This window comes from Lynx rufus, unplaced genomic scaffold (genome assembly GCF_022079265.1).
Source record: "Lynx rufus isolate CCGP_SWC_20201006 ecotype Redwood Valley unplaced genomic scaffold, mLynRuf1.p SCAF_18, whole genome shotgun sequence".
Taxonomy (NCBI): Eukaryota; Metazoa; Chordata; class Mammalia; order Carnivora; family Felidae; genus Lynx; species Lynx rufus.
In genome coordinates this window covers 18,001,870-18,028,276 of record NW_025814832.1, presented here as the reverse complement: position 1 = coordinate 18,028,276, position 26,407 = coordinate 18,001,870, and the positions used below count along the sequence as shown (strand labels likewise).

Below are 26,407 nucleotides of genomic sequence, written 5' to 3'. Positions count from 1 at the left end.
TCACGCTGGACCACCCTCTCGGCCCGCCCCAGAGCGCACACCCGGCGGGTCCGCGGCTTCGCCCGGGAGGCGGAGAAGCTGGGGCTGCCAAAAGATGGAGTGTGGTGCGGCCGGCGGCTTCTCCGAGGAGCAGTTCCGGGAGGCCTGCGCGGAGATCCAGCAGCGCGCGCCGGCAGGGGCCAACTGGGAGCTGCTGGTGGAGACCCTGGGCTTCAGCATCTACGGGCTGCTGGACCAGGTAGCGGCCGGCCAGCTGGAGGATCCCAGGCAGTCGCTTGTCGGGGCCAGCCTCCCCAGGGGAAGCGCGGGGCAGCGGCCTAGGAAGTCAGGGCCGGAGTTGGTCACGCGGAGCAGGGAGGAGCGAGCGCAGGGGCAGTGCTGGCAACTGACTTTGCCCCTGCAGTTGGGAGGTCATCCGAATTCAGCCTAAGTCTGAGGCCCAGGACGGGAGTGGTTTGTTGGAAGCTAATGATAGGGTTAAAATGCAGGACTGCAGAGTCTGAGCCCCATGCACTTGGCTGCAAGGGACGTGGATCCTCCTCCCGGGTGGGTGCCACTGATGTGTGTATGTTGGTGGGGTGGAGGGAACCTTAGGGTTTGCATACAGGTGGAAAGGAGACCAGACTTTTCAGAAACTGACTGGATGTGCAGGGTGATAGTGTGTGTGCAGAGCAGTGTGGCTGAGAAGGGAGCTAATATCATCTCAGTCATTTTAGTCATTTCATTTCGCAGCTGCCCCTTTCTTGTAAGGGGCACTTAAGAATTTAGTCTGAAGCTTTAGGGAGAAGATTAACTTAAAGGGTAGGAGGAATAGAGTTGGTTATTAAGCAATTCTCCAGGCACTCCCGGAGGCCTTTGGAATCAGGTAGCTTTTCCAGGTGGAACGATTGCGTTGTACCTGAGACCTTTCATCAGTTACAGTGAGTGATAGTAGCTGAAGGCACATGGGATAATAAATCACTTTTAGGCAAGTGAAGTGAAATCAAGGTTTACTGGCAGAGAACCAGAGTAGTATAGAGTAGGGAGGCACTCTGAACGTGTGTGTAGCAGGGCCACGGGGTGTGACAAAATGAACAAGAAGCTCACAGTCCAGCGCAGGTGGAATTAATTTGAGTGTAATTTCATTAGGTGCCTTGGTGCCAAAGTGGACATGTTTTCAGACAAAATCTTTTATTCTTCTGACCATTCCATTTTCCTTACCAGCCATATCCAGGCATTTGCCAAGTTTTGTCAATTCAGCTGCTCAGGCAAGCCTGATATCTGGCCCCCTTCCTTTCCCTTTTCATTCCTTTGTGGTTGGCACTTTGGATGGTACCTTTCACCTAGAGTTGCAGAAGACTTCTGGCCTTCCTCCTTCCTCTCTGATCCCTTCCATCCTACACATTACAGCCTGATCAGGCACCTGAAGGAGAGGCTGTGGTCTTACCACTCCCCTTTCAGTGGCACTGTTGATTCCAGAATTAATACTATTATAATAGCTCACACACTGCATGCTGTCTTATGTTCCAGGCACTGTTTAAGTGCTTCACAGGTATTGACTTACTGAATCCTCGTGTGAGTCTTAATGTAAGGCACTGTAATTATCACCTTTTTACCTATATGGAAATGAATGTGTGCAAAGGTTAAGGTGATTGCTCAAGGTCTGAACTGGGATCAGAACTCACCTGTCTACTTCCAGACCTGTGCCATGAGCAGGCTCCTGCATTGCCTCTCTGAGAGAAGTCAAATGCTGCTGGGTAGACTATACAGATCTTTCTCAACTTATGATGGGTTTACATCCTGATAAACCCATCATAAGCTGAAAATATCATAAGCTGAAAATGCATTTAATACACCTCACCTACTGAGCATCACAGTTAGCCTAGCTGATCTTAAGTGTGCTCAGAATGCTGTCATTAGCCTATTGTTGGGCAAAATCATCTAACACAAGGCCTATTTTATACTAAAGTGTTGAATATCATGTAATTTTTTGAAGAGTGTACTGAAAGTGAAAACAGGATGATTGTATGGGGTGCAGAATAGTTGTAAGTGTAGTGGTTCACTGCCCCTGCCCAGCATCAGAAGGTACTATGTCACGTATCACTAGCCCAGGGAAAGATAACAATTCAAAATTCAAAGTACTGTTTCTACTGAATGCATGTTGCTCTTGTGCGTTTGTAAAGTCAAAAATTATAAGTTATCCTGTCAAGTTGTTGACTGTATTGAATTGCATTAAGGCTTTTTATTTTATCCTGTTTCTTTTTATTTTTTAATGTTTATTTATTTTATTATTAAAAAATTTTTTTTAATGTGTACTTTTGAGAGAGAGAGAGAGACAGAGACAGAGTATGAATGGGGAAAGGCAGAGAGAGAGACACACACACACAGAATCCCAAGCAGGCTCCAGGCTCTAGGCTCTGAGCTGTCAGTACAGAGCCTGACACGGGACTTGAACTCACTGACTGCGAGATCATGACCTGAGTCAAAGTCATCCACTTAACTGACTGAGCCATGCAGGTGCCCCAATGTTTGTTTATTTTTGAGATAGAGAGAGAGAGAGAGAGAGAGAGAGAGAGAGACCGAGTGGGGAGGGGCAGAGAGAGAAGGAGACACAGAATCCTAAACAGGCTCTAGGCTCTGGGCTGTTAGCATAGAGCTTGACTAGGGGCTCGAATTCAGGATTGTGTAATCATGACCTGAGCCACCCAGACGCCCCTCATACTTCCTGTTTGTTAATACCATCTAAAGATTTCCACTCTATTGAGATGAGTGAACTAGTTTGGTCCCAACTTACATTTCCAGCTTTATCTCCCATGACTTCATCTGCACACCCCTTGTCCTCCAGCCAGCCCAGAGCACTCTACCCTTTACTCCAGTGAGCCTGTGCTTTCTTGCTTTTGTGCTTGTGAGCTGAGACAGTGCCTGGCTTTCTATTGTGTCTTGTTTCCATTGTGTATTGTTACATCGCAGGGCCTGCCTCCCTCCTGTGGGGAGGACATGAGTGGTATTCAGAATAGTTCCTATCCCTACTAACAATACCGTATGTCTTATTTCAACCTGTTGAGGGAAAAGGGCAGTCATGGTACACTGATGTAAATTACAGGTGTTCCCAAGTAACTTCTTTAAGTTTAAAGGGCATGGGATTCCAGTAGGTGTGCCCTGAGCCTCAGCAGCTAGGACAGAGGGCCATTGCTCCATGGCCACTTTGTTCTCCATCTGTATTAAAATGACAGGAGGCCCTACTGAGTTAGGGTATAAGCCCTTTCCTAGAACCCTTCCTGGGTTCTAGCATTTTCCAGCATTATTTGCTGCCTGGCCCACTTTGCTAAAGCCTCATTTTCTTTCCAGTTTGACTCCATGTTTTGCCTTCTTCCCGGAAGAGAATTCCCTCTAATTTCCAGTTAGTAAATCTTTCCATCCGAATACCATACCTTATCAAAAGTGAATTCACTTGTCCCACATTCTGCATAGACCTGCACCTATCTGCCCCAAAGCCCTTTTCTGTCTTGTGGGCCAGTGGTGTTTAATCCACCCTGCATGTTACCATTATGTGTCTTTTCTTCCACCAACCCAAACCATTTTACACACATGAGTGTATATGGCCTTGGGTCCTCAGGTCCCCAACTGGGGGCTCAGACCAGAAGACCTTGGTCCTTCTGTTAGTCTTCATCTTGATTAATCTACTTGACTATTGCTGTAGGTGAGTCCAGGTGAGGTTAGGTATTTCAGTCTTTGCTTTCTGGCTTTTTAAATTCCAACAACTGGGGTAAACAGAGTGGACTTGTTTGGAGCCCTTTAATGTTGAAGGGCCAACAGGGGGTACGACTGGTCCATCTAACTTTAGGTAGTGCTACTTTTGCCTCAACCCCATCAACATTTACTTCATTCATCCTGTTTCTTAATAACCATCTAAAGATTTCCACTCTATTGAGATGAGTGCTCTGATTCTCCCCTCTCTTTCCCCATTTTCTTGTTAGTCTAATTTTTCTTGGCATCTTTCAAGACCCATATAAGGGATACTGAGATAGGTGATCTGGTAAGTCTTCTTGGATTGCTTGAATTTTGCAGCAGTAAGGTTACACATAGTACCCATGCAAAGGGGACCTCCTCTATCAAAGTATTTACCATGATTTGGCTAAAAAGCATATTTAATAGATGAATATCTCCATCATGATAAAGCCAGTCCAACATGACTTGCATATAAAGCATATTAGTGGCCTCATGGGGTGGGGTAGGGAAAAGCAGGTAACACTAGGAATTTTTATGATAGGAAGAATCGGGCAGCCACCCTTCTCAGTGCAAACAGATTTTGCAGTGGCTTTTATCCATTCCACCAGGTTGACTGTTCCCTTGGGAACAACCTACTATGTATCTGGATCATGTATAGACATTTATGTTAATCTACCATGAACTGTGACGATGATCTATTATTGCATGTTTTGAAAAGACTGAAGTGTAGGGGCATTTTAGTTATCTGGTGTAAAAAATAAATTATATTAAATTAAAAAAAAGGTTGTAGCTTTTTCTGTTTATGTTTTTTATTTATTTTTGAGAGAGAGAGAGAGAGCCAGAGTGCACAAGCAGGGGAGGGACAGAGAGAGAGGGAGACACAGAATCTGAAGACAGGCTCCAGGCTCTGAGTAGCTGTCAGCACAGAGCCCGACGCGGGGCTTGAACTCACAAACCACGAGATCATGCCCTGAGTCGAAGTTGGAAGCTTAATTGACTGAGCCACCCAGGCGCCCCATAGATGGTCACTTTTGATATACAGTATTTTGATACTTTTTCATTTTCTCTTTTTCTATTAAATCACAGGTTTTTGACTTTGAAAGTTTCTTTGAAACCATTCTGTTCAATGCCATCATCTTTTTCATTCACTTCTTTTTTCTACTTCCTTTGCCTTTTGTTTCCTTCCTCTCTTCTCTTTTTTCCTCCCCAGGTTGTAATGTCAATAACTTACCATTACATAGTGATTTAATTTACAAAATGCTGTCACGTGTAAGTTTCCTTTATCCCTGTAAACAAATCTGGAAGATAGGTAGGGACAGGCCTATTTTCCTATTTTACAGATGGAAATAATACCCATTTGTTAAGTGAGCCACACAGGACCTAATTACTAGTAACTAGACATGAACCAGCCTACTTTGATAAGCTTAGCACCAAATATACAGCTTGCTTCAAGGCAAGAATTACTTTCTCTTTCTGGAGGATAAGCAAAACTAGCCCCGAACTGCCACATGGTATCATGGGAAGAACATGGGTTTTAGAGGCAGACAATCCTGGGTTAAAATCTCCATTCTGCCCACTGTCATTCATTTTTTTTCATTCAGAGAAGATTCATCAAAGTGCCTCCCATGTGCTATTGCCCTCACAGGCACTGGGGATAAACAATGAATGGGAAGATGTGCCACTGTTCCAATGAATGAGTTCTTGAACAATGAACTACATTCACTGATGAGAATAAACCCATAGCATGTAATGATACATTGGGTGAAAAATGCTATGAAGACAGTAAAGTGGGGTAAAGGGATAGAGAGATGGTATCACAGTGGTGGCCAGGGATGATGTGATGTGTTTTAGATGAGGGAATCTGGAGAACCCTTCTGCCGAGGTAACATTTGAGTGGGGACAGAAATGAAGCGAGAGATTGCATCATGCAAATATCTGGAGGAAAAATGTACCAGAGAGTGTTTTTCAAAGTGCAAGCACATTAGGATCACCCTGGGAGCTATTAAGACATGACCAAGCCCTACTCTAGAATCCTGGAATTAATTGATCTGGGGTGTGGCCTGGGTAGTCCTTTGAAAAACTCCCCTTTCGTTACAGGGGTTGATCATTCTGTTGTCTCTACTTTTGTGTGTGTTTGAAATGCTTCATAATAAGCTGGTGGTTGTTTTTCTTTTCAATGTTAAAACTTCCCAGGAGATTCAAATGGACTTGCTGGGTTTTAAATCACTGTAGTAGGGGGAACACTGAGTGCTAAGTCCCTGAGTCAGGCTAAGCTTGCCTTGTTTTCCAGGAAGAGCCAAAAGGATACAGGACTGGGGTGAATCTATGGTTGGAGAGTAGCCAGGGGCCAGGCCCCACTTACTAGCTGGGTGATGTTATTCAGTTATCTTTTCATTTTGAAATCCCAGCTTCCTCATTTTCAAAACAAGGATAATATTTACCTTTCAGAATTACTGACCTCTCAACAGTCATCAAATGAAATGGTATATGGCACAATGGTATTTCTTTTTTTTTCTTCTTTTTGTGTTTTATTTCTAACCAGTTGCCAAGTGATGCTGAAGCTACCAGTCCAGGGACTATACCCTGAGTACCACCAATGTATGGAGACCATCTAGAATGGTGCTGGGGGGGGGGGGGGTGGGGAGTCCTAGAGAAGCAGTGGAAACTGAAAGGTAAGAGGGAGAAAGAAGAATATCTTAAGACAAAAGCAACACCATTTGAAGACTTACTGTCCTGATTTTTAAGTTAGTGGCCACCTGGGGGAGTGAATGTTGACTTCTGAGCTGTGCCAAGAAGTCTCCCTGGTAGAGAAGGGCCACAGGTCACTTACAAAAGCGTTCCCAGTGATCTGCAGTCAGGTCTCCTTGGAGCTCTGGGCCACATCATCATGCCAGTTGACACTGTGACATGCTTACAGAGAGTGTGAAATCAGCAGGCAGAGCTTTGCACCCTCAATTTAGACCAGTAAGTAGTGGTCTGAGCTGATGGGGTTAATGGCTTGACTTCTTAACATTTTTAAATCTGAATGTCTGGCACTGTGAGAAGGGACTGCCTGCAGTGTGCCTTGTCTTTTAATGGGCCTTCTAATCAAGAAGTTTGCTCAGGAGCTGACAGCTCTTTTCCAGGGACTGTTCTTTTCTATGCTGTGTACCTACTAAGATACAAAAAGCCTGGCATTCCTAGGAAAATGGTGTTTAGCCAGGCTGGGCTAAGGGAAAGTTTGGCCTTTAGGTGGGAAGCACAGATTTAACTCCCACAAGAACAGGTTTACTTCAATGGCGGAGAAGTTTCCACTAGCACCCCACAGGTGAGATCATAATCGTCAGGAGTGTCTTCACTTCCAGATTACAGGACTGTTCTGCCCCCTTCTCTCACCCTTTTACCTCTCTGCTAAGGGAGGAGTAGCTACCGGCATGAGTGACCTAATGATTATTGGACCTAGGACACTTATGGAGCCACATTTTACTAGTGGGCAGGGCCACCATGTCTGAATGAGGAGCACCCATGTGTGGCATTCTTCTACCTGCCACAGACTGAGGCCAGCTCTTGTGCTCTCTTGCTCATGCTCGCTCTCTCTCCCTCTGTGTGTGTCTCTGTCTTTCCCTTTTTCCATATTCCTGAGCAAGCAGCTGGATGGATATATCAGAGCCTCAGGTCTTCCCCTCCTCACCTCTCTCTCCTGATGAGCATGTGGTGTGAGACTGTGTGAGAATGCTGGTCCCAAGGTTTAAGTTGAGGGGACTGAGAGGAGAGGGCTGAGTAGGACCTCCCACTCCTGTCTTGCTATAAGCCAGGCTTCATACCCTCACCCTGTCTTTCACCAGATTCCTCCATGGGGATCACAGGAGGTGACTGTTAATAAAGCAAAACTCTGATTTTCATTGGGCCTTCGGGACTCAGAGCAGAAGTGACTTATCAGCAAAGATTCGGACATTCTGGATCCTTGGACACAATACCATACCAATTGAAGCAGGGGCTGAATTGGAGCAGTGTCAAGTGCAATATGGTTCTTGCTGGGTCTTCCAACCTGCTGTTGACATCAGAGTCACCACCTATGGGTGGAAGGAGAATTCTAGGGGGCCCTTCAGTGGGAATAGTTTGTTACTTCGCAAGCTCACAGTCCCTGGACATAATTTTGTGAGGCTATTTTATCCATCAGGGAAATTATGTAAATGAATGTATTCATGTAAGAAAGGGAGCATCCATGCAAATACGAACCTTTGAATTTTAGTCTGGGACTTTTAATGTGTTTCGTTTTTTAGTGGGGGAGAGAGGGAGAGAGAGAGATAGAGAGAGAGAGAGAGAGAGAGAGAGAGAGAGAAAATATGAATGAGCCAGGGAGAGAGGCAGAGCGGGAGACAGAGACAGAATCCTAAGCAGGCTGCATACTCAGTGCAGAGACCCACGCTGGGCTTGATCTCATGACCCTGGGATAATGACCTGAGAGGTAAAATCAAGAGGTGCCCCTTTAATGTGTTTTTACGACCCAGAAAAGCTTAGATGGGGTGCCTGGGTGGCTCAATCAGTTAAGTGTCTGGCTTTGGTTCAGGTTATGATCTCACAGTTTGTGAGTTTGAGCCCCACATTGGGCTCTCCGCTCTCACGGCAGAGCCTGCTTCGGATCTTGTCTCTCTCTCTGTCCCTTCCCAGCTCTCTCTCTCTCCCTCTCTGTCAAAAGTAAATAAACACTAAAAAATTAAAAAAAAAAAAAGACCCAGAAAAACTTAGAGATAGACTTAACCACCTTATTTTGCCATTTAGTTTAGGATAGATACCTCTTCATAGCTACCTTTGGGTGAATGAAAACTCCAAAATATTTGTTCATGTGCTCGTTCAAGCAGTCTTTAGGACCTATTGTGTGCCCGGCATATGCTAAATCCCGGTGATACCTGATGAATAAGACAAAGTCCATACCTTCAAGAAGCTTTAAGACAATAAAACAAGCACTTTATATGTTATATAGATCTGAGTTTCTGACCTTTATCTTTTTTTTTCTCTCTTGGAACATCTTTTAACATTTCTTCCAGAGTAGGTCTGCTGCTGCTGAATTCCTGCAGTTTTTATTTGTTTGAAAAACTTTTTATTTCTCCTTCACTTATTTATTTTGAGAGAGAACAAGGGTGAGCAGGGGAGGGGCAGAGACAGAGGGAGAGAGAGAATCAGAGCATTGTCAGCACAGAGCCCAACGTGGGGCTCAATCTCACGAACCAAGAGATCATGACCTGAGCTGAAATCAAGAGTATGTCGCTTAACTGACTGAGCCACTCAGGAGCCCCTCTCCTTCACTTTTGAAGGACAGTTTCACTGGATATAGCATTCTAGGTTGGTGGATTTTCTCTTTTAATACACTATATATTTTATTCCACTCTCGTTTTACATGGATGGTTTCTGACAAGATGTCTGGTGTAACCTGCGTCTATGTTCCTCTATAGGTCAAGATTTTCTTTTTCTTTTCTGAATTTAAATAGGATAGATTTTGCTAACTAACTTGGATGTAAATTAAAAATAAGTTAATTAAAAAAAATAAATAGGGTATATTTAAGTTTTTTTTTTTTTTTTTGTATTTGTATTTGTCCCGCATGGCATGCTCAAGATGGGCAGATTTACTTTGAAGGGTGGTCTGAGCCTGCACAGTAAACACCCATGTGTTTCAAAATAAAACGTAAATATGACTACGACACAAAGTTTCCTCTCTTACATGTGTAATTGCAGTACGACTCATTGGCAGTTCAGAGTTTTCCGGAGTTGTATGTTTTGGAAGTGGTGGTAGCAATGGTCTCGAGCAGGGATCACCAGACTTTTCCTCTAAAGGGCCAGCGAGTAAATATTGGAGGCTTTGTGGGCCAAGAGGCAAAATGGAAGATATTATGTAGGTGCTTATATAACCACCTAGAAATGCAGAAACAATCCTTAGCTTGTGGACGGTTCAAAAATAACCAACAGGACAGATTTGGCATCACCTGGCTAAAATATGTTTCTGATGCCTGATTGCTCTGTCATTTTAGGATTTATGAGCCTGAGACTCTAGCTGGGTTCTCAGTTTCCTCATCTGTAAAGTGGAAATAATTCCTGTTCTGCCAAATTTGTATGGGGATCCAATGAGAAGATACATTTTGAAACACACAGTAAATTAAATGGTTTTTGTTGTGAGCCATAGCTAAGTGTATACGTCCTACCCAATATACTCCCCAGAGGCCTGGTTTATACCTGTTGTCCTGATGATATTTTTACCACATCCCTTTCACTCTCAAAAGTATGCTGGTTGGAATGATAAATAATACGGTCATCCTCGCTATAACTATATGCACTTCAACAGCTTTCTTATTTATCCAATGGTATGTTTGGAGAGGTCAGTGACAATCCAGAGGCAGTATCACAGACCATGACCTCAGCTGTCCGATCACTGGCTGCAAGGCCAGGTTCTACGGTCATTATTTGAGTGACTTTAGGTGAGTTTCACAGGCTTTTTTTTTTTTTTTTTTTTTTTTACAGCTCTAATGAGGTATCATTTGTATACCATAAAATTTACTCAGTTTAAGTGTACAGTTCAATGAATTTTTGTAAATTTATGGAGTTATGCAGCCTTCATCACAGTCTAATTTTAGAACATTTGTGATATCCCCAAAAGACACTTCTTGTGGTTGTTATCATTCCCAGTCCAGACAGCCACCAATCTGCTTCCTGTCTCTGTAGACTTGCCTTTTCCAGAAATTTCTCCGAACTCCTTTAGCCTCAGTTTCCTTGTCTGAAAAATGGGTTTCCCAATGAGCCACACTTCATATTATCATTGTGTGGATTAAGTGAGATAATCTGACATCAGTCCAGTGTCCGGTATTCAGTAAGCACTCAGTGAATGTTAGCCATCATTATTATCTTACCTAGCTACGTGCAATCCTTAGGGATTAAACCTGCCATGTTTTTGTAGAGAGATCTAAAATATTAAACCAGATTTACTCAACTGCCTTTTTTTTTTTTAAATGTTTTTATTTGTTTTTCAAGGGGAGAGAGAGAGACAGAGCATGAGTGGGGGAGGAGCAGAGAGAGTAGGAGACACAGAAGCTGAAGCAGGATACAGGCTCTGAGCTGTCAGCACAGAGCCCAATGCGGGGCTTGAACCCACAAACTGTGAGATCATGACCTGAGCCGAAGTCGGACGCTTAACTGACTGAGCCACCCAGGTGCCCCACAACTGCCTTTTTTTTTTATCTTGATACACCCTTCCAAGTGGCAGCTATAGCTTGATTCCTGTCATTAGAATTGATGCTCTTTGGTGAAAAATGCTTACTTTTCGTAACTTCAGAGCCTGTTTACTTGCCACAGAGTGGCTGGAGTTTGTCAGCTTCCACAGTCAAAGTTGAGATCTTGTCCCCTCCTGAGGAATGGGAATGAGCTCTTCTTTGAGAGGTTAAGAAAATTCAGCACACACTCAGAGGTGCATTTTCAGGATTAGACAAATGTGATTTATCAAGACTGTGTCACAGTCAGTGAGGTCAATGCAGATGAACATCATAATTTACAGAGATGGGGTGACACCTTTCTGGATCAGGTGGGGGAGAGGTAAAGGAGGTCTAACAGATTAGTCCTCTGAGGGAGCTGCAAATGTCAAATGCAAACATTGTGACATTTTGGCATTTCTCATATGTAAACACATGAGCTCTTACAGAATTTATCCTGCTCAGGACAAATAAGTGTGCTGTTGGCAGTAGTGTTTCTTAAAATATGTTAACCTTATAAATGCAGTTGAAAATAAAATGTCCAGTTCTTTTATGCATTTGAATCAGCACTAAGAAATATAACAATCTGATGTCTAGACAAGTGCCCCAGAATAACAGAGTATCTTAAAAATTACTGATTAGTGAGATCAGTAGCAAATCGCCAAACCCTGTTCCCACACCTCCACCATTTCTTCATTTATAAAGTGGAGATAATAATATGCTTACCTCACAGGATTATTTTATATATTAATCACCAAGCACAGTGCCTGGCTTCATACTCCATAGATGTTAGTTTCTCTAAAAAATGTGCATTATGTTACAGTTCTGAATCCTCAATTATTTAATACGGAAAAGGGAATCATTGTACCCACCTTATGAATGACAATGACATCTAATATCTGCTAAGTACTTATGTGTGAGGCACAATGGTAAGAATTTTAGATGGATTAGCTCACAATCCTCATAATCATCCCCTTAAGTACAAATTCATTAGACCCACTTTGCAGCTGAGGAAAGCAAGGCTAGTGGGTAGAAGAGCTTTGACCCTACTGGGTTGTGACTCTGAGCCCATGCGGTAACCACCATGGGGTATTTTCTGGTTTTTGAGATGACCCTGGAATAATACACGTAAAGATAGCAAAGCACTAGTCCGTTGAAAGTTCTATTATTCATCCTTTCCCATTCCTGCCTTTCTCCTGCTCTGGATCTGAATCTCTACAGAAGAGGCATCTAAAAAATATTCCTCTGGCTGCTTGGAGGCCTGTTAGACAAACACACCAGGCTTAAGGCCTCAGGGGAGCATCTCAGTGGGCGGTCCATTCTGGGTGGTCCAGGGAAGGAGCAAGAGCACTGGCTTGGGGACCAGAAGGAACAGGTTCCCGTCCAGGCTTTGCAACCAACAGCTTCATCAATGGGACCCTTGGCAAGTCACTGACCTCTTTTACGTAAAGGTCTAAGGCCCCTTCTGGCTCTAAGATGCTATGTGATGGGTCTTCTTTATCTTAATCATTAGATTGTGGTTTGGAACAATGGTTTGAAGGAAATGTGCAGACAGTAGGGCTAAACAGGAGACACTGAAGGAAGTAGAAGGGCCTATGTCACCTTCTTTCTGGCTGTCCCAAGTACTAGCTGTGGGACTCAAGCAAGTAATTTAGCCTGTCTGAGATAATTTCTTTACATAAAGATGGAGATAACACTAACATCCCCATCTCTATCACAGAGCTCTGTTAAAGATTACATGAGGTAATGAATATAAAACTGAAAACTGAACAATTACTAGTATTAGTAAAATAATTTATAGCAGGTCAAGTGACCAGAAAACTTCAAATACAGAATGCATGGCTATTGCATGACTACTGACATCACCAGGAGGAAGTATGTTCCAAGCTCAAAAGCCAAGAATATGTGTATGCCCGATTTCTTCCCAGGGCCAAGGACACAGTAGGTCCTAGCAAGTTTGTAATTTTATAATAAAATTTATGTTAATTTTTTGTAATTATACTTTTTTCTGACCTAGTGGAAGGAGGTGGCACTTTCTATAACAGTGTGTGGAGTTTCAGATATGCAAAATTAAATATACTTAATGTTGATTAACACTGGCCATGATCTCTTCCCTCTCTTCCCTGACAATGCATTGTAGCAATGCTTATGTACTTCTGTACTGTTTTAATGGATTTATACATAATAGTTTTTCCTTGTAAATGCATCTAAGTCTTATCAGCACTATTCTGGCCGTCTGCTTTTCTACTTTAGAGTAATACTGCCAAGTAAAAACAAACCTGGACTCACAAGGAGAGACTTGTATCCAAAAGGATTATTGCAAAGTGGGGAGAGAGATTATTGTAATAGGGAGAACGCTTTGACCATAAGATCTGTGAATGTCTCAAGAATGAGGCAAAAAGAGTTTTTCTTTTATAGAGATGAGTAAACAAGGTGAGAAACCAGTGTGAGGAAGTGAGATAAAAGGTGGCATGCCTGGATAGTAGATCAGAGAATATTTTGCCCTGAGGCTAATCTGTTCTCAGGAGGGGCTGTATGCTGGCTCAGCCTGAGGGTGGGCCAACATTTAGGGGAAGAAGGAGAGAAACTTAACCAGTCTGGTTCACAAGCATTTTGTTCTGATTGGATCAGTGGGGACAAGCAGTTCAGCTAATCATTTATGAGGCAATGCAAGGGAATTCAGAGCATCTGTGTCTGGCCTTGTCACAGGTAAACAAGGGCAGCATCTGGGAGTCTTATCTAAGTCCTATGGGGAATGATGGTTCTTTGCAACAAGCTCTTTTCTGGAACACAAAGGAGAGGGGAGTTTCTTAACCTTCACTGCTCGCGCAAATCACAGGACTCCTGTAAAATTCATTGTTGGAAAGGATCATTTTTATCAATTAAAATTGCTTTTAGCTGCAAGTAACAGGACACTGTACAAACAGTGACTCAAAGAGGGGTTTATTTTTCTCATTTAACAAGTAGAGCAGGGGTCAGTAGTTGATGGCACTGGTTTAGCTGATCAATGATGCCAGTAAAACAATGAGTCTTTTTAGTCTTCCTCCTCATGTTTGGTACCTCTTCATTACAAAATAGCTGCTGTAGCTCCAAATAGCCATAGTCAAACCACTGTAGGAGACTGGCAAAGTCATTAGTTGTGTACATTGCCACAGAGGTTCTTTTAGCAAGAAAGAAGGCACTCTGTGCTACGGTAAATCTTCTGTTTCTTCTGGTCACTGTATTCTACACAAGGTATTTACTGATTCTCTACCACCGAATAATTTTTTTTCAATTTTATTCATACATGGAAAATTAGAAAAATATACACCAAGTTTTACAGCATGATAAATAAATGGAGACATTCTTACAAATGATTTTCTGGAGGAGCTTCAGGAAAGCCAAGAATCTCTTGAGTAAACTTATTTGGAATCATTTATTGAATCATCTACTGAATCTTACACATAATGAAGAAAGTTTATATGTCTAATTTTAAGGAGATCTTACACATCAGTAATAAAAACTTTGCCCAAATCAAGCCAAGCTTTATTCCCTTTCCTATCTAACTATTTGCACAAACAATGGTACCCAATCCTGATGAGATGTTCCTGTGCTATTGGCAAGAGTATACATTGGTATAAATTCTTAAAGCCTTACAAAAAGCATGAAGAACCTTCAACTTATAAAAAAACATATAGAACCTTTACTAAAATCTATCTCTAAGGAAGAATGAAAAAAATTAGAATTATGGACCAAGTTGGTCCATTTGAAATAATAATTATTCCAGCAATATTTATATTTGTAAAAATATTAGAAACGAAGGACTGAATGAGAATAATTAAATTACGTCTGATCTCTCCATAGAGAATACAAGTTGTTTAAACCATATTATTCCGATTTTGTAACATATAGAAGTATTTATGTACTTAAAAGAAATATGTCAAATATTACCAATAGATCTTTGTGGATTATGGGGTTACATGTCATTTATATTTTCCTTATTCAGTTTTTTGCATTTTCCAATTTTCCTATAATGAATATTATTTCTACAGTTATAAAAAATTCACTTTATTTTTTAAAGGAAAGTAAAATCGTGTGTATGTTTGCAGAGATCCTTGTCAGAAAGAAATAATAGGTGAAAAGGTGCCTTGATCCAAGAATTTTGGTGGGCTGTTTGTTACTTGAAAAGAACATTTTATTGATAGACGAGGGAAGTGTTACCAAGCATTTTTGTTCCTCTGGAGTCCTGGCATTTCTCAGTTCTGCCACGAAGGGAGTATTTAAAGGAAGTTGTAACAATAGTTCGTTCTTCTGTAAATCACATCGTTTTATTTTTCTCTTTCTAAGAGGGCTTTCTGTTTTTCTTTTCTGTGATATGTATAGGACTGAGGTCACTAAGGACAGTAACTAAATTCAGAAGGGGAAGGGAACCAGTGTAAGGAAACAGTTTGTCTTAATTTATCCAGATAACCAAAGTTAACTCATGTAAGCTGAGATCATTATCTCAATGCATAATTATCCTTTTTGCTCAGTATGTACAGAAAATGGGGCCCCAGCATTCCTGAACAGGGAACTGTCTCTCTTCCAGAGATGATTAATAAATGTATGAGTATGTATAAACCCTCACTATTTTCCCATCTGTGTGAGAGGAGGGCACAGGAAGGAGAAGGAGGTGTTTCTCCTGATGTTTGTCTTTTGGGGTATACAAACTAGCAGATCTAAATACCTCGCGTGCTGTGCTCACAGCATGTGAGGTGTTTAGATCTGCTAGTTTGTCATTTGCTGGTTGGAAACCTTTGGTATAAAGTCACATACTTTTAGAGCTGGAAGAACTTTATGAATTCCATTTCAATTGCATCTTCCATTTCTTACCAGTTAATTTAACAGATAGATGAGATTCTTAAACTAGGATATGTTTTGCCCTGGGTTATGCCCCTTGAGCCAGGAAGCCCTTGTAGCCTCAAGATCTCTAGAAAGCTTCACCATGTTTACCTCTTGACTTCACATGTTTGATTAGCCAATAACATTGCTTTAGCACATGGAAGAACATGTCATTCTAAAAGCATCATTTTTGTTTTGTTTGCTTTTGCATGGAACTTAATCTAAAAGCCTTTGGTTTAATCTTAACAGTAAAGCCTTTAGGCAAGGGGAGGGTCAGGAATTGTTAGTTGCCATTGTAGGGAAAGTGAAATGCATAACATGGCCAGCCCTCACAGAGGAGGATATGGTCTCGCATGAAGGAAAAAAAAAAGGCCGGAGGTGGGGGGGGGAACTCTCATCCTTTGGAATCTAGAAATGGTCTCTCTCTCTCTCTTTTTTTTTTTATAAAGAGGACTAATGTGATTTGAAGCTGATGTTTTATACACAAGTTCTTTACATAAAAAGGAAGTTGTTGACAAATTCTTTCTTGGCATTGATAAAAACAATGTGTTAGGTTTCATTATGCCCCATGGATATCTAAAATAGTAACCTGTCCCCTGAGCATTAGCTGCCTATATGACACTCCCACTTGGATGTTTAATAAGCATCTTAAACTCAAAAGTAGAATTCTTGATATCCCCATAGCTCACATATCACCTCTTCCCAAATGTTCTCTCATTTACCTAGTTGTTCAAGCAGAGATTCTAAGTAATTCTTTACTTACTCTTCTCCACAGGCAATCTGTCAGGACTTCTTGCTAACATTACTTCTAAATATAACCCTAAATCACTGACTTCTCTCAATCACTGTTGTCACCTCCTTGTTAAAATCACCATCATCTCTTATCTGGACCATTGCACTGGTCTTCAAACCATCTCCTTGCTCCCTTATGATCTATTTTCTACCAAGCATCAAGGATCATCTTTTTTTTTTTTTTTTTTTAATTTTTTTTTTTTCAACGTTTATTTATTTTTGGGACAGAGAGAGACAGAGCATGAACGGGGGAGGGGCAGAGAGAGAGGGAGACACAGAATCGGAAACAGGCTCCAGGCTCTGAGCCATCAGCCCAGAGCCTGACGTGGGGCTCGAACCCACAGACCGCGAGATCGTGACCTGGCTGAAGTCGGACGCTTAACCGACTGCGCCACCCAGGCGCCCCGGATCATCGTTTTATTTAGTGTTCCTCTGTTTAAAGTCACTCATTGGTTTTCCTTAGTAATTAGAACAAAATCTTTATCCCATCACCCTGGTTTACAAAGCCCTGTGGAGTCTGGACACCACTGTCTCTCTGACCTCAGCTCCTACCACCTCCCCAATCCACAGTTCTCTGGATCTTATGACTTCCTGTTTTTTGAGCATGAAGGTTCATAAACGTGAAGGTCTTCCCTATACCAGGAATGGGTTTTCCTTATCTTCCCATGGCTGGTTCCTTCTAATATTTAGAATAAGATGTTCTGATAAAGGTTATCCCTCATAGAGGTCTTTCCTGATTACTTGATTACGTAGGACACCCCTTGCCCCCAAAACAGGCACCACTGATGACATAACTTTCCTTATATACTATTCAAATTACCTAGATAGCATTTATAGCCACCGCCACCACCACCACCAATGTCTACAATAAATGTATGATCCACTAGAGCAGGGGCCTCATCTGCTTTTTCATTATTGTGTTACCAAGACCACAGAGGAGGTACCCAATAATTGGTGTTGTATGAACATCTGCTTTTCATATGCTGTGTCATCCGGCTGTCTATTTGGAAATCAATAGATTGTTTTGCCTGTTCTGTTTTTACAGCAGACGGGACTTTATGAGTATAAAGTCTTTGGTGTTCTGGACGACTGCCCTCCGGCTTTACTCGCAGATGTCTACATGGACTTAGACTACAGAAAACAGTGGGACCAATATGTTAAAGGTGAATAACATCTATTATTAAGAAAAAAAAATCTAGAAAGTAGAATCTATTGTTACTTATTCCAGCTAGTAGAAAGCAACAGGTTCAATTTCTACTATGTTATGTTTTATTTTTAATTTTGGCATGAAAGTCTTAAGTGTTGGGCTGAAACGTGATTCCTTTGTGATTCCTTGCATTCCCTTAGCTGCTACTCTCCAGTTTGCTCTGGAGGCTCCTTTGTTCTCACTGTAAGTTCAACATCATCTCACATATCTAGGTAGTCATAGGCAGCTTCTTGGAGGAGGTGGTGTCCAAGCTTTGTTTTGGAAGTTGAATCAAAGTTTTATCAACAAGAAGAATGCATATAGGTGAGAGGGTGAGAAGGTGAGGGGATGGGGGGCTTGAGGCCATCTGAGGCCCAGGGAACAGCATGAATTAAGGGAGGAAGGCATGAAACAGCATGGTATGTTCAAAAACTGTGAGCAGTTTGGTTTTATTATGTTATTGGGGTAGCAGAATGTAGAGCTAAGGCAGGAGGAAGGTCCAGAGCTCCAAGGCTCCAGTTCTTAGATTTTGCCCTGAAAGTCAAGGAGGAGGGGAAGGGTGATGCCCTGAAGGAGAATGCCACCTGTGAAAGGCATTAAATAGGGGTTCCTCCTGTCACTTAAAGGTGGGAGTGGCCTCTGCCAAATCAGTCACAGTGGAAGAGAACTGCAGAACTAGCCAAGGTGCATGTAAACTCTGAAAGACCTTTGCTATAGTCAGGACTTTTGGTTGCAAGCAACAAAAAGTTAACAAATGCCAGTGTAAGAAATGGAAAAGAGTTTATTGGTTTCATGGCATTGAAAAGTCCAGGGGTATCTGACTTCTAGGACAGCTGCATCTAATGCTTAAATAACTTCTCCATCTCGACTCAGTTTTCTTCTGAGTTGACCTAATTCTCAGGCAGATTCTTATGTCATGGCAAAGATGGCCACCAGAAGATCCAGGCTTATAGTCTAACCATATAAATAATAACCCCACAGGAACAGGAAGGAGCATTCCACTTTCCTGCTCACAGCAGCCAGAGCCCCAGAATTTGCTCTCATGGCCTCCTGTGGATGTTTGTCATGGTTGTGGTATCCTAGTGTTTTCCAGTACCCTTTCTATCTAGGAAGAACTGTGATACTTGTCCATTCAAGGGAGAAGCCAGATGTTCTCTGTCCCAGTCTCCTCAGGGATGTAATATAGATGTTGCCAGTAAGACACACATGCAGCTTCAATGTGAGAGAGAACTGCAGCATGCAAAATCAATTTTCTGGTGATGGTCAGGGCTAAGGTGTCTGACACTGGGAGAAACAGTTGCAGAGCCTCTGATGTTTGGTACTTGGCATCAGCCATTCACACTATGGTGTCTAGTCCGGTAGCAGCAGTAGTTTGGCTTCTCTGGAACAATCCTGAGGTTCTAAGCCCAGCTCTGGTCCTTCTAGATATTCTGTGAGCTCCCTGGGGGCCTTTACTAAACCACAAGGTAAGACCCTGGCCAGATGCACCATCCCTGAATGAATCACTGTGGCCACATCTTGCTCATTTTCCCAGCCCTGAAATTAATGCTGAGTCAGTCCTGCTTAAACCGCATAGTCAAGGAGGGGAAGGGTGAAGGAGAATGGAGATCACTGGTTCAAGAAGGGGGAGGTGATGCTGAGTATGCAAAGGTCACAGATGTCTACTTCTTCCCTTCCTCTCAAGGGCTGTCTTTAGTCTCTTGTGGCACCAATGGGCAAGCTCTTTAATCCATGGTCTTCTAATAGATTTTCCTACCAAAGCTGAATTAAAGAATACTTTTCCCCCATCAGCATCTCCTTAAGGGTCTGTCATGGTTACTTCAGCAGCCTTGGCTTGCCTCCTTCTTTAAATAAATGCTTAGTATGAAGGCATACTGCACAGCTTGGGGTCAGAGAGTGTACATGCCATTGAATGCTTTTGCTCTCTCCAGCCAAGTTAGCTGCTATTTGCACACTATAGAACGATAAAATATTAAGGGAATCTGGTCATTGCAGTCATGGTAGTGTGTAAAGAAACAGAGGAGAGAAGCAAGACACTTAGGGTTAGCCACAGCTATGCCACTTCCTAGCTGTTTAGGAAGGACACTGCCCTGGCTAGAACCTTCATTTCCCAGTTGAAGGCACTAGACTGGGTGACTCAGTTCAGGGCTAGCTGTAATAGGTCAAGAAATCTAGAGAGAGAAATCAAAAGCAAAACTACTGGTACTCTAGTGACATCTGCTGGTTGCCCTGATTTTAAAACCTGAACGTTTATTTTTGGATGCCTGATTTTGTTCCATTGCATTGTATTTGAGAATCTTGCTTGTGCTATACAATGGACACGTTTGGTTATTTTATTTTTACTGTGTTTTAATGTCTACCAGACTCTGCTCTTGGGCAACAAGCTTTTAGCATTAATGAATCTTATTTCTCCTAGAATTCTGTGCCTTATGAGTTAGTGGTTTATCATTACCCTCAGAGATAATCATACCTAGGCTTCTTGTTAAATGAAGCCCAGAAAGCTTCCAGATACATTAACTTCTTTTGTTCTCCTTAGAACTCTATGAAAAGGAATGCAATGGAGAAACCGTGGTCTACTGGGAAGTGAAGTACCCTTTTCCCATGTCCAACCGAGATGTATCCTTTCTCAAGGCACATCACTACTTGACTTCCTAAGTGTTTCTGTGCCCCTTGGCTATTGCCCAGTGGTGTCATGCCCATGGCAATGTGGACAGTGTTGTCCTTTGATTCTTGCAGAAACATCTGCTGAAGCTGTTGCTTCTTGTGTGGCTTTTGGAGACCTCAGAGTGTGATTTCTGGGCCTGACCATGTGGAGCGTCTATGATTGTGGTCACTGGAGGGCAGCTCAGACTTTCCTAAAAAGTTTTCTAAGGCTTGAATTTGCTGGCTCCAGAAATGGGGACCTGGAGAGAAGTTCTTCTAGTGTTTACAAATTCCCTCAATCTAGAGGTGGAAGTGAGCACCCAGGGAGGTAAAGTGACAAAGGCATACATACAGAGTGGGGACTGCAACACACACCCTCACTTTTCCAGCTCTCCCCATCTCCTCTCCAGTTTGAGTGACCCCACAGCGATCCCTCCTTGACTGCTGGCTCTGGGTACTGGGGATATGTTTCTTCCCCAGTTTCCTCATTTATCATTAAAGCAGTTGAATGGAATGTGGGGAGTTTTAGCTAACACTACAAGGTTCTAGGAGGCCCTCTCAGGACAAGCCTCCTATGGGGGATGGAATTTCAAGGACAGGCAGGGTGGGGGCAGGATGACTGAGGGGTGAGGTTTCCACTCCTTCACTGTCCTCTTCAATCACAGCAGTCAAGTGTTTTACACACTGAATTTCCATAGAAGATCCTTTCAGCAAAGGGTTTTGTGGATTAAAAAAAGTTTGGAGAGCCACCGAATTTCTAGCTCTGACATTATACAAGTTTGTATGTTCTTAAATAATTATTCACAAGAAAGAGAAGGAGCATGCGGGTGTGTTTTATAGAAATTGTGTGTGTGTGTGTGTGTGTGTGTGTGTTTGCGTCTAAGTGTATGTGTTTACCTTGGCTCCAACCAGATTATAAAATCCTTAGGGGTTTATTGCCTTTTTTTTTTTTTTTTTAACGTTTGTTTATTTTTGAGACAGAGAGAGATAGAGCATGAACGGGGGAGGGTCAGAGAGAGAGGGAGACACAGAATCCGAAACAGGCTCCAGGCTCTGAGCTGTCAGCACAGAGCCCGACGCGGGGCTCGAACCCACAAACTGCGAGATCGTGACCTGAGCTGAGGTCGGACGCTTAGCCGACTGAGCCACCCAGGCGCCCCTTAAGGGTTTATTTCTTGCCCGCATACTGCTAGGTAGTTGGTACACACATGGTACATATTTCAACAGATCGTGGATTACTTCTTAGGTTTTATGTGGTTACCTCTGATCCTACCAACAACTGTGCAAAGTGAGTTCCATCATCCTCATGTTGTAGTCAAGGGAAGTGATGCAAAGAGAAGTCAGAACTTTGCTGTGGTTTACACAACTAGTGGGTGGCAGAGGCAGGTTCTGGACCCAGGTGCAGCTCTTTCCAGAGATGGTGACCTTGACCAGGGCATGAGTCCATCTCTCTGACCTCACTGTGACACTGCTGGGTAGGTCTTAGGAGTGGACACTTGGGGCTACTTGAAGTTCTATTTAATTGGCTTTCCAGGCCCCACAGTCCCACAGTGAGTTTTTCATATGCACATATGTCTCTCCACTAAGGGTTAAATTTTTGAGAACAGAGAATAGCACAGTGGAAAAGAACATTCATTTTGAGCCAGAGATCCCAGACTGAATGTGAGCTTATTCCCTGATTTGTTGTGTGATTTTGGAAAAGTCCCTTTGCTTCTCTGGACCTCAGTGACCTGGTGGTTCTCTGTTCATAGGCTCTATGGAAGGTCCAGCAACCTCCCAACCCTTTGAAGACCTTTGCCAAGTCTTAATAGATCAGCTGATTTTTCCTCAATGGAGTGTCAGGCAATATCTGTCACATGAGCTGAGCAAGTTTTGGGAGAGAGTAGGACAATCTTGGCTGTGAGGAAAGAGGCCTGGGGGAGGAAAGCCAGAGTCAAAGCAAATTCATTTCTCCCCCAAGACATTTAAGAACTTTACTCGTCAGTCCACAGAGAGCGGGGGCAACAGCCCATCCTGCAGGCTGTCTGAGTGAGGGCTGGGACCACTGTGGGTGCCGCAGAGACTCTGAGGTGGCATGGGGCTATGGTTGTTGCTGTTACAGTAAGTATAATTGTGTTATACTTAGGGTGATTTTTTTTTTTAATTGTTTAGTCTTTGAATTCCTTCTAGTGCAAAACCTAAAATTCTATTGAGGCCTGTCTAGCTATGAAAGTCTAACAAGGTTCTAGCTATGAAAGTCTAACAAGATCTGGGGGCCAGATCTGGGCTTCCATTCAGGTTCCAGTTGAGGTATGGGTCTTTGGCAAGTTTCTTTACTTTTCTGAGCCTCAATTTTATCATCAGTAGGATGGGGATACTTACACCGAACTCACAGGGACCATTTCAGGATCAAAACTGGTGCTACATGTAAAGCACATAGTAATGTCTGAATAAATGGTAACTCTCACTGCTTCTTAGGATTAAATTATCTTCTCTAGAATAGTGCCATAGACATAGTGAGTGTTCTACAAGTGTTTATTGAGATGAAATGCCTTTGTTATTTTTGGTGAACCAATGTGGACCCAGAGAGGACATCTACCTACTAAACATTCAGGTGCTTAGGTTTCTTCCTATGACCAGCAGGTGTAAGTAACATTGCTTGGCCATCCTCTGTGCATAGAAGTCAGCAACTAGAGCTTTGGAGGAGGGAAGGACAAAGTTTATGGGGTGCCTGTTCTGCCCTGTCCTCAAGCATGCCTGCTGAGCAGTGTAACCCCCTTTCCCTACAGAGGGAAACTTAGCCTCAGAAACAGGGAGTAACTAATGCAGAATCACACCACTGATGAGTGATCAATCCTCTGATACCTCACAGTGCCTTCTTAGAGAAAGGAGGAGGGGTTTCTCTATATAATTAAAAGCATCAAGGACTCATTCACAGGTAGGTAAGGCATGCTGTCAGATGAGAACATCAGACAGTATGGGACACAATCTTACAGTGCAGGTAGAGAGACAGGGCAAGGAAGTGAAGTAACAGTATAAGGGAACAAATGCCAGGTGAGAGGAACAGAGTCCTCTCCCTTTGCCTCTGGCTTGTGGGGTTTCCTTCTGCCCATCTGTAAGGCTGGCATTGATATCATGCCTTGACTGGCAGTACAGTACATCTACATCCGGCAGCGGCAAGAGCTGGACGTGGAAGGGCGGAAGATCCATGTGGTCCTGGCCCAGAGCACTTCCGTGCCGCAGTTTGCCGAGAGGCCTGGTGTGATCCGGGTAAATCGGTACAAGCAGAGCCTCGCAATCGAGAGTGATGGCAAGAAGGGAAGCAAAGGTAAGGCCGGGGTACATGTTGGTGCACTGACCAGGGCCACCTGTATCAAGGCCATGCTGATTGTGAGGCACGTAAAATTCATGGTGCTTATTCCCCGAGTTCAGAGGATGGGCATGTGTAGAAGACAACACCTGGAGACAGACTCCATTCTCCCCCAGAAACTTGAGTGCATGGGGGACATTTAGATCTGACTCAGCCCATTCTTTACTGACTCTTGCACTGTCCGGATGAAATTAGAGCCAGAAGGTTTAGAAACTCTCACTTTAGATTGGTCCTCGGGATACATACATTGGGCCTGAGGGTGGGCAAGAAGGCTGGCAGCACTGTCTCTGAGGATGCAGCTCCTGCCCAGCAGAAACCCAGAGACTCAGGACTTGCCTCTCTGGAGTTCCAGCCCACGTGCAGAAAAGCTGTGAGCAGAGTAGGCATACGCAGCCGCCTACAGTACTGGAACAAGTGTGGCTTTGCATGTGAGGCAAAATCTGAAGCTTAGTTCTGACGCTTTTCAGATGTCACCTTGGACATGCCACCTAACTTTTCTGAGCCTCCATGTTATCATTTATAAGCTCGGGTTTGTTCTTACCGACCCAATTGTACCATGAAGGTAATAAAGAGAGAAGTAATTAAATGAGATACTATATCCAGGTGTATAGAACATTGCCAGGCATTTAATGAGTAGCAGCAAAATGTGCCTGTGACTGTGACTTAAAAATGTTTACATACAAATATTCTGGGAGACAGGGAAGAGAAGTCCTCCTGAATCCTGTGCTCCCTCCCCTCTTTCTGAATCTAAAAGGGGAAGGTTGGCAGGGTTTGTTTTTGTCTTTGTAACATTTTTCCTCCTCCTGAATTGTCTTTTCTTTCTCCTCTAGTTTTCATGTATTACTTCGATAACCCGGGTGGCCAGATTCCGTCCTGGCTCATTAACTGGGTCGCCAAGGTGAGATCCCAGGAGGCAGGAGGGGGAAGTGTCTTTGACAAATGTTGACTTAGTCCAAGGGGCTGTCAGGCTGAAGAGACATCCTATCTCAGGCCTAATGAGGCTCTTTTATGAAGCAGCTTGGTTGAGTGACTACAGTTAGGACTGAGGTTGCCAACACCCAGGATGTGGAGGCTGGGACAAAAGACAAAGAATCCTTAGCTGGAATGTCAGACCCTCCCTGCCGGCAACACCCTGCTGGGATCACTGTCTGGATCCTCCTGACAATAGCCTGCTCATTATAGAGAAAATGGGGCCTTTAGACCCTGCCCTGCTTATGGAGGAGTCTGGAAGGCTAACCTGGCTCCAGAGACAACCAGATGTGTCCAAGCGTGGAAGCCCCCAGTTTTGTTACTGATGTTGTGTTGTGTTTTGTTTCCCTGTAAGGAGAGGGAACTGCTGTGGTACTGGATCACTGCAGACTGCCTAGGGGCCTGGCTTGATGAGAATCATTCAGCCTGCTTTGGAGACCTACTTCCTGGTGGGAGGGCTCAGCACATTCCCTGGAGAGTGAAAAGCGCACAGGCTTTGAGTCAAATACATGTGATTTTGAATCCTGGTCCTGCTTCTGTCTGTGTAATCTAGGGAAGCCATCAATTTCTTCCCTTTTAAAAATGGAGATGGATACTACCGACCCTGTAGAGTAGTAGTAAATAAAGCAGTGTCTGGGGAAAATCTTGTACGAAGTTCGGCACTTACTAAATAATAAAATAGCCTAACCCTTTGCCCCCACAGCCTCACCATTTTCTAATTCTGTAAAAGAAGTCCTTTCTCTGATTTCTGTGGAAGAATCCCACAACCCAACCCAATCCCATTTCCTATGTTTTTTCTCTCCAAAAAATGGTGTCTCAGAAACATCTTAGCTTTTTACTAGTGAAAGCCAAGGCATACAACAGTGTCCCCTGCTGTCTAGTCTCGCCTGTGCCTTGGGTCTTCTGTCATTATCTGTAGCAACGTTCTGTTGAAATTGGACAGGGGACCTACTGTCACATTTATTATTCTCAAGGCATCTTTGTTTACCTTTGCCACATCCCAAAGAATCAGGAGTAATGTCTGTGAAGACACAGAAGTGACAAGTGTTCTTTGCTTTGCAGAATGGCGTTCCTAACTTCTTGAAGGACATGGCAAAAGCCTGTCAGAATTACCTCAAGAAAACCTAAGAAAGGGAACGAATGGTGTGTCCATGGAACGATGTCTCTGCAAGTGCCACAGCCCACTGATGCTCAGCTTTTCTTTCACTATTCTATCTTCGGAGGCCTGCACACTGTCCCACACATCGTCCCCAAGTGTGTTTGCCTGATGCCTGGCTTCCTTTCCCACTCTCCCCACCCCGGGACTGGCTGCCTTCTTCCACTATTGAATGTGGGTCAGATTAGGGAAACTTTTGCTTGTTTATTTTTAAAAAGGGAAGTCCTCAATAGGGAACACAATCATTCCATTGTGCCATTTTAGGGGGATGGGTGGGTGGAGGAACAACAAATGCAAGGGCAACCAATCCTGGCAAGCTGGCTCCTTCCCAGAATGTGACTTCTTGCAACCCAGGAGGGGCTGCTGGGATGCCATCCCCTTCAGACTGGACTCTTGGTGCATCAGACTGGGAGACACGTGCTGATGTCCATTTGCCTGATGCTTTGGTGTGTTGATTTGGCTGGGGTCTGAGGTGATGATCCAGTAAGTCTTTCCACCATTTGTACTTGTAGAAGATCCTGAGCTGTTCA

At 43.3% G+C, this 26,407-nt stretch overlaps 1 protein-coding gene across 2 annotated transcripts; it reads left to right on the top strand.

The window, feature by feature from the left end:
• PCTP (phosphatidylcholine transfer protein) lies at window positions 1-26,407 on the top strand. 2 transcript variants are annotated; one of them, XM_047081172.1, is made up of 6 exons: window positions 1-238; window positions 17,620-17,737; window positions 20,297-20,376; window positions 23,539-23,710; window positions 24,583-24,650; window positions 25,784-26,407. In XM_047081172.1, exons 1-6 carry the CDS (start codon window positions 95-97, stop codon window positions 25,847-25,849), a joined length of 648 nt encoding a protein of 215 aa, XP_046937128.1. In that variant the 5' UTR covers window positions 1-94; the 3' UTR covers window positions 25,850-26,407. The 2 variants fall into 2 exon arrangements, with proteins under 2 accessions (XP_046937128.1, XP_046937129.1); XM_047081173.1 differs by lacking the exon at window positions 20,297-20,376 and having other exon boundaries at window positions 23,534-23,710.

What these genes read in the sequence shown, in the direction of transcription:
- PCTP (XM_047081172.1), top strand. Translation starts at nt 95, where the DNA reads ATGGAGTGTGGTGCGGCCGGCGGCTTCTCCGAGGAGCAGTTCCGGGAG. An exon ending in TCTACGGGCTGCTGGACCAG is followed by an intron (nt 239 to 17,619) that starts GTAGCGGCCGGC and finishes CTGTTTTTACAG; the next exon opens with CAGACGGGACTTTATGAGTA. An exon ending in GTGGGACCAATATGTTAAAG is followed by an intron (nt 17,738 to 20,296) that starts GTGAATAACATC and finishes TGTTCTCCTTAG; the next exon opens with AACTCTATGAAAAGGAATGC.